The 8441-nt window shown below is 22.1% G+C and overlaps 2 protein-coding genes across 2 annotated transcripts; one reads left to right on the top strand and one right to left on the bottom strand.

Annotated features, from left to right (window-relative positions):
• Positions 1-300: 300 nt before the first annotated feature.
• DDB_G0280007 (hypothetical protein) lies at positions 301-3519 on the top strand (the record flags this gene model as incomplete). Its single annotated transcript, XM_636370.1, has 3 exons — positions 301-577; positions 682-820; positions 903-3519. 3 exons carry the CDS (start codon positions 301-303, stop codon positions 3517-3519), a joined length of 3033 nt encoding a protein of 1010 aa, XP_641462.1.
• A 1280-nt stretch (positions 3520-4799) lies between these two features.
• Positions 4800-8319, bottom strand: DDB_G0280005 (hypothetical protein; the record flags this gene model as incomplete). Its single annotated transcript, XM_636369.1, has 4 exons — positions 4800-7806; positions 7944-8061; positions 8154-8244; positions 8308-8319. The coding sequence occupies 4 exons, from the start codon at positions 8317-8319 to the stop codon at positions 4800-4802; spliced, it is 3228 nt and encodes a 1075-aa protein (XP_641461.1).
• Positions 8320-8441: the final 122 nt, after the last annotated feature.

Here is an 8441-nt window from a genome sequence, read left to right as displayed (position 1 = left end):
ATAATATTATTACTATTATAATTTAATAATTATTTAATTATTTAATTTTTTTTTTATTAAATACAATTTAAATTTTATCATTGTTTTTTTTTTATTTTTTAATTTTTTTTTTTTTTAAAATAATAAGTAATAACATCCAATTATTTTAATAATTTTTTAGAAATCAAAGGAAAAAAAAAAAAAAAAAAAAAAAAGAATAATATAAATAAAAAAAATACTTGTTCAAAATAAAAAATAAAAAAAATAAAAAAGTAAAATAATAATAATCAATAAAAAAAAAAAAAAAAAAAAAAAAAAAAAATGAGCACCACAGCAACATCCACAACATTGAATCATTGTGGAAATGTTTGTACAAATAATAGTCTTCACCATCATCATATTATAAATAATTTAAATAATAATAATAATAATAATAATAATAATAATAATAATAATAATAATAATAATAATAATAATAATAATAATAATAATAATAATAATAATAATAATAATAATGTTAAAAATAATAATAATAATAATAATCAAATTTGTAGCAATAAATTAAACTCTGAGGGTATAAAAATAATTACAATTAAAGGTAAGTTTTTTTTTTTTAAAAAAAAAAAAAAATAAAAAAATAAAGTAAACTAACTAATTTATTATTATTATTATTATTATTATTATTATTATTATTTTTTTTAGTTGTTGGAGCAAGAAATTTAAGAAAAAAGGATGGTGGTAAAATAGATCCTTATGTTGAAGTTAAATATAAAGATAGAATTGAAACAACTAAAAAATTAAAAAATACAACCGATCCAATTTGGAATGATGAATTTAAAATGTAATATATAATAGTTTTTTATTTTTTTTTTATTTTTCATTTATTTTTACTAATATAAATTTTTTTTAAAAATTTAAAATAGAGAAATTAAAGAAAGTGATAGATTATTAAAACCACAACCAAATATTATATTATATGTTTGGGATAATGAAATGTTTATAAAGAATAATGATATAGGATTTGCAACACTTTCATTAGAGACCATAGCAAAAGAGAATGTTTTTGAAAATTGGTTAGATCTAAATAATAATAGTTCATTTGGTATGGTTGGTCAAATTCATATAAGAGCTACAATAACTACACCAGATGATATCGAATATAATATGGATGAATGGTTCGTTTTAGATTCTGTAACAAAAGGTAGAAGTGGTAGTAATAGTAGTAACAGTAGTAGTAGTAGTAGTAGTAATAGTAGCAATAATAGTTCAAAAACGTCACCCTCCTCATCTTTTAGAGATGTAACAAATATAAATCAAATATTAGATAGTCAAAAGAAATTATTATCAATAGTAACAAATAATTTAAATAATAATAATAATAATAGTAATAATAATAATAATAATAATAATAATAATAATAATAATAATAATAATAATAATAATAATAATAATAATAATAATAATAATAATAGTTTAAATAATATAAATAGTAATTATAATAATAATTATAATTTCAATAATAATAATAATAATATAAATAATAATATAAAAAATAATGGATACTATAATCCATTTCAAACGACAACGACAACAACAACAACAACTTCTTCCTCATCTTGTAAAAGTAGTGGTTCAAGTAATGTTTTTTACGAAAATAATTATAATTATAATTATAATTATAATAATAATAATAATAATAATAATAATAATAATTATCAACAAACAAATTTTGAATTAAATGGATCAATTGATCCAGAAGTTTTAAGAATGTTATTAAGTGAAGGAGAAGAAGAAGAAGATTCAAATCGTGATCAAGATATGTTATCACATTGTATTATATGTAAAAAGAATTTTGAAACACAACCAGATTATTTATTTTTAATGGATGATTGTTTACATAATTTTTGTAAATCATGTTTAAAGAATGGTATACTCAATCAAATTAATGATCAAATGGATGAAGGATCATCATTGGGTCAAATACATTGTATCCATGTGGATTGCAATGAAAAAATTCAAGATACAATGATTCGAATGGTATTAAATGATTCAGAGTATGAACAACTTTTAAATAAACAATTGGAACAAGTACTTCATAACAATGATAACTTTATTAAATGTCCAAATTGTCAAGAAGTTTTTGAAAGAATTCAACAACCACCATTATCACCACCTTTAATATCTTCTGCAAATACAACAGCTACAACTTCAGCTTCAACTTCACCATTACCACAATCTTTATCAAATTCATTATCAAATTCTTCATTTACTTCAATAACTTCATTATTATCAACTTCTTCAAATTCAAATTATTCTTCAAATTCTTTAAATAATAATAATAATACAAATACAACAACAACTACAACAACAACAACAACAACAACAACAACAAATTTAATAAAAAAAAGAAATAAATTAAATTTATTATCACCTGATGGTACAACAATGAATGAAGAATCAGCAAGACATAGAGAAGAATTTAGATTTAGATGTACAAATTGTACAACAGAATTTTGTTCAGATTGTAAAACTTCACCTTATCATTATTCTTATACTTGTGAAAAGTATACAGAATATTTAAATTCTAGAAAATGTAGATTTTGTTTATCACCTATTAAAGTAACTTTTGGAATTAATTTAAAACAAAGTGAAATTTGTGATTCTGAAGAATGTAAAGAAAAATTGGACAATTGTTGTGATAAACAATTATCATGTGGTCATTATTGTATTGGTGTTAAAGGTGAGAAAAAATGTGAACCATGTTTTGATGTAGATTGTGTACCAAAGGGACATTTCAATAATGATGGATATTGTAATATTTGCTTTGTTGATTCAATTAAATCAGCTCCATCAATAATGTTAGATTGTGGTCATATGTTTCATTATGGTTGTATTGAAAAACAATTAACAAGTAAAACAGGTCCTAGAATTACTTTTCATCATATAGATTGTCCACTATGTAAGAAACAAATGAAATCTCATCCTGCAATTAATCATATTTTAGAACCAATCTTAAAGAATAAAGCAATCATTCAATCAAAAGCAATGGAAAGATTATCATATGAAGGTTTAGCAAAATGTAAAGAGATTCAAGATAAAAACTCAAAGTGGTATCAAGATCCTGAAAATTACTCAATGGATAGATATGTGTACTATAGTTGCTTTAAATGTAAAGGTTTTTATTTTGCTGGTCAAGCACGTTGTGATGAAGGTGTAGAAGGTGGTTACAAAGATGAAGACTTAATTTGTGGTTCTTGTAGGGGAAGTGATGGAAAAGAATGTAAAGTACATGGTTGGGACTATATCATATGGAAATGTCAGTTTTGTTGTTCAATAGCTCAATGGTATTGCTGGAGCAAGACGCACTTCTGTTCCCAATGCCACGCTATTCAAAATGGCGGAAAGTACCTCAACAAAATACCCAAAACCGAAATCCCTCGATGTGAAGGTCCTGATAAATGTCCCCTTAAGGTTGATCATCCTCATGTCGAAGAATTTATTTTAGGTTGTACTCTTTGTAAAAATTTAAAAGAATTTTAATCAAATCAATCAAGACCACTTTAATCCTTTGTAAATAATATCGTTTTCAAGAACAAAAAAGTAAAAAACTTTGTAAATAAATATTTATTTTCTCTTTTTTAAAAAAAATATTGTGCATTTTGAGGAAAATAATAATTTTTTTATATTTAAAGTAAGTATGTATAAACACATGTCTTTATCATGGGAAATCAAAAAAAAAAAAAAAACAATTAATTTAAATTTAAATTTTTCAAAACAACTTACACTATTTACTGTGTGTCTATTCAATTTTTTTTTTATATGTATTACATCAATATATAATATTAGAATGGTATATATAACCAGTACAAAAAAGGTGAAGAGATATTTCCCAGTAAAGGATTCTATCAGTACAGATAAAATAACAATAAAAAATAGTCATTTCAATAATATCATTTTAATTATTAAAATATTATTTGAAAACAATTTCAATTTTTTATTAAACAATCCACCACAATATGTCCATCATATCATTATTCGTTTTATCTCCTTTGACTTATTTAATAAGAAACTTATAAATAAATATTTTCCAATAACATTAAATAATTTTATCAATCTATTCAACAAATTATTTAAATAATTAATAAACTCATCATAAATGGTATGTATTTTTAGATCTAAATATTTAGTTTAAAACTAATACTAATAACAAATACATAATAAATATTAAATAATAAATAATAAATAATAAATAAAAAAAATAAAATAAAAAAAAAAAAAAAATTAAATATTAAATAATAAATTATAAATAATAATAATATTAAAAATAAAAAGAAAAATAAATAAACAAAATCTCAACAAGCCACCCTATAGAATGAAATCTACGTTCTAAAGTTGATTGACGCAACTCATTGTTATCACACAAATGGTAAATCTGTAACAATCTTTTCAACTCTATATGGTTTATTTGAAGAATAAATTTAAAACATCGCAATCTATAATTGGATTTGTTTCCAAACTTTTTTTAAATTATTTTTTTATTGTCCATTTAAATAAATAATTTCATTTTCAAGGAGAGCCTCATAGAAAATAAAAAAATCAAAAGTAAAAAAAAAAAAAAAAAAAAAAAATCAAAACCAACTTTAAACCTTTGCAAATAAATATTTATTTTCTATTTTTTTTTTTTTTTTTTAGTGAAAAATAATTTTATTTTTTTCGTTTTTAAATTATTTGTTTAAATTTAAAATTTAATTTGAGGTTTGGATTTTATTTTTCCAACATTTGGAATTTGTTGTCTTTTCATATTTTTTTTTTTTTTTTGATTATTTCCTTTTCAAAGATTTTAATTTTTCAGAAGCAATTTTAATGTTATATTTGTTCTTTCTATACAAAACAATAGATAGAGTAAGAATTGCAGCACAACCTACCACAGGTGCAACGACAATGACTGGTATAAACCATTTGTTCTTATTTGTTGATTCATTACATGATTCTTTAAAATCTGGACTAACCAAAACTGAAAAGTCTGGATCAATTAAACATTCTTTACAATGTGGTAGATTTAATCCTAACATAATTGATGATGATTTTACATTATCTTTAATAATTGTACTTGACATAAAAGTTGATCTTGAATCTGCAATGACTTGATTAATGAAACGACCGACTAATGTTTTTGAATTTTTAGAAATTTGAATATAATTTGAAATTTGTTGATTATTTGCATTTGATGTATCAATTGATGTATCTTGTTTATTACAATCATCATTGTTAGAATTTGAATCATTTCCAACTGCTGAATAAAATATTAATTGTAATGTATTTAATGAACTTTGATATTGATAATCTTGAATTAAAACTGATAATTTTATTGAATCTTTTTCAACTTTAAACGTTGTTGTTCCAAATGTAAAGTTCTTATCTTTTAATTTAATCTCTTCTATGGTATAAGTAATTTTACATGTATTATTAATTAATTTTTGTGAAAACATGAATATATTATTGAAATCTGTTGTTGTTGTTGTTGTTGTTGTTGTTGTTGTTGTTGTTGTTGTTGTTGTTCTTTTTGTTGTTGTTGTTCTTTTTGTTGTTGATTCATCATTTATATTATAAATTGACCAATTGTCTTTTAATTGATATGATTTTATAATTGAACCATCAATTGAAATTTCATTTAATGATATAATTGAAATTTCATATATTGTATCTTGATTGGTAAGTTCTATACCTCCTGTTTCTTTATTGATTGATGTATTTGTTGATGGTGCACTTTCAATGATTTTAATTGGTGTACTACAATCGAAACCTCTAAATTTATCATTACATTGACATTCACCTGTATTTGAATTACAGTTACCATTATTTAAACTTGTACAACTATTTGGACAAGTTTTAATTGGATTTTGATAATTAAATAATCCATTACCATTGAAAATTACATTTGGATTAATTGAATTTATAATTTTAATATTTTTTGTACCGGTACCTGCTCCAAGATTACATTTAATTTCTGTTTCATTAATTGATGTAACAATACAATCTAAACTACCTATAACAATATTATATGATGATAGTAAATTTGTACCATCATTATTATTACCAAACCAACCATTAATTAAAACTTCACCACCATCAATTGAACATGGAATAACTGATGTAATATAATGTGATGGAGTTTTACAATCCGAACCTTGATAATTTGGTTTACATTGACAAGTACCAGTTTGATTATTACACCAGCCTTGATTTAAATCGAAACTACAATCTGATGTACAAACTTTTAATGGTAAAGAACAATCTGAACCTTGATAATTTGGAAAACATTGACAAATACCAGTTTGATCATTACAAAAACCTTTATTTAATGGTGCACTACAGTCTGATGAACAATATTTTAATGGTAATTCACAATTTTTACCTTGGAAATTTGGTGAGCATTCACAATTACCAGTTTGAGTATTACATTTACCTTGATCGGAATCAAAACTACAATTGGTATTACAGGGTTTATTTGGTAAAGAGCAATCCAGACCTTGGTAATATGGTAGGCATTCACATTTACCAGTTTGATAATTACATATACCTTGGTTAGATTCAGAATTACAATCCATAGGACAAGGTATATAGGAACAAAAAGAATTTTGAAAATCATTTGAACAATTACAACCGCCTGCTGTTGAAGAAGTACAAGAATTTGATATTATATTTCCACCACCACAATATTCTTTTATTTTAATGCAAACACCATCATCAAGTTTTTTACAAACTTTTGAACAATAATCAACTTGTATGCTTTGGTTTATATATGTATATATAGTAGTACTGAATTTGTAAAAATCATCTCCATTAATAATTTTAACGATTACAAAATCATCATCATAACTTAATCTTTGAATTTTACATTGGACTTGATTAAAATTAAAATTTAGGTCTGTGTAATTTTTATCACCAATCAAGATTGAAATTGGTGGTGGATCATTTAAATTTGTTCCAGTAAAGGTTATTGAATCTAATATTTCTGAAATTGTTATCGAGGATACAATTGGTGCTATTTTGGTTGTAGATAATGAAAATTCTTTTTTTGCTCCTGAAAAGGTAATATTTAAATATTTTGGTAAATCTGATTCATTTACATTAGTTGCTATAAATAATTTCGAAGGTTTCTCTAAATTGAAAGTATATTTATCATTTTTAATATCATCAGATATAAAACCTAAATCTTTACCATAGAGATACAGTTCGCGACTAGTGGAATTATAAAAAAGGTTTGGTTTTAAAGTTTTACAATCTGCTATTGGATTTTCATTTGTAAATTTATTTCCAGTAATAATCATACTTTTAACGTAATCACTATAAATATGACATGTAAAACAAGATGGTAATTCACCGGATAACTTGTTATTATTAATTTTTAAAAGGGTATTACACCATGATGAATTAATAGTTCCAACAAGTTGATTATTATTTATTTCAAAACTTTTAATTTCTAAATTTTCCAACACGGCCGTGAATTCAGAGAAATCCCCGATAATATTACTGAAAGTAAATGAAAAATAAGAAATAGATTTAAATCCTATTAAGGTTTTAATAAAATTAATAGCAATATCCCCAATCTCTTGTGTTTTTAAATTAGTAATATTTAGATGTGTTAAATATATCTTATTATGCTTAATTGAATTTAAATTATCATAAGTACAATCAATAAGTGAAATAGATGTACCATTGAATGAATCCAAATACTCTGTAAAATTCAAGTTTTTTATGGTTAATTCTTTGACCTTTTTAAAACATGTAGGATCAAATCTATCAATTGGAATTTGGTCTAAGAATCTATTAAAAAAATTACATTTTCAAAAATTAGTGATAATAATAATTTATTAATTTATTTATTTATTTATTTATTTTTTTTTTTTTTATTTTTTTTTTATTTATTTTTTTATTTATTTTATTTATTAATTTAAACCTACACACTTAAATTTTCCTCATCACCAGAAATACATGATTCAAATGTATTTATGCAATTTTCCTTTTGGCAAATTATACATTCTTTTACATTTAATTGATTTTTAAGAGTATTCAAGCAATCTTAATAAATATGAAAAAAAAAAAAAAAGTTTTTAAATATAAGTTTTTTTTTTTTTTGTTTTTTATTTTTTTATTTTTTTTTTCCTACATACTTTGGTCAGTTGAAGAACTTTTAATAACATTAAATAATAAAAAAAAAAATATTAATATTGTAATTAATTTTGTCATTGTTCTTTCAAAGAGCTAAACAATTAAATAAAAAAAATTATATGAATGCTATTTTTGTGAAAATAAAAAAAAAAAAACAACAACATCCATTCTTTTTTTTTTTTTTTTATTTCTTATTTTTTTTTTTTTATTATCCTAAGATAAAAAAAAACAAAAAATTAAAACTAGACATCAAATACCAAAACTATTAAACTTTTCAAATAATTAAAAAA

The sequence above is a fragment of the Dictyostelium discoideum genome, assembly GCF_000004695.1.
Source record: "Dictyostelium discoideum AX4 chromosome 3 chromosome, whole genome shotgun sequence".
In the NCBI taxonomy this organism is placed as follows: Eukaryota; Evosea; class Eumycetozoa; order Dictyosteliales; family Dictyosteliaceae; genus Dictyostelium; species Dictyostelium discoideum.
The sequence above is the reverse complement of the archived record's forward strand: the minus strand, read 5'-3'. Positions and strand labels throughout refer to the sequence as shown.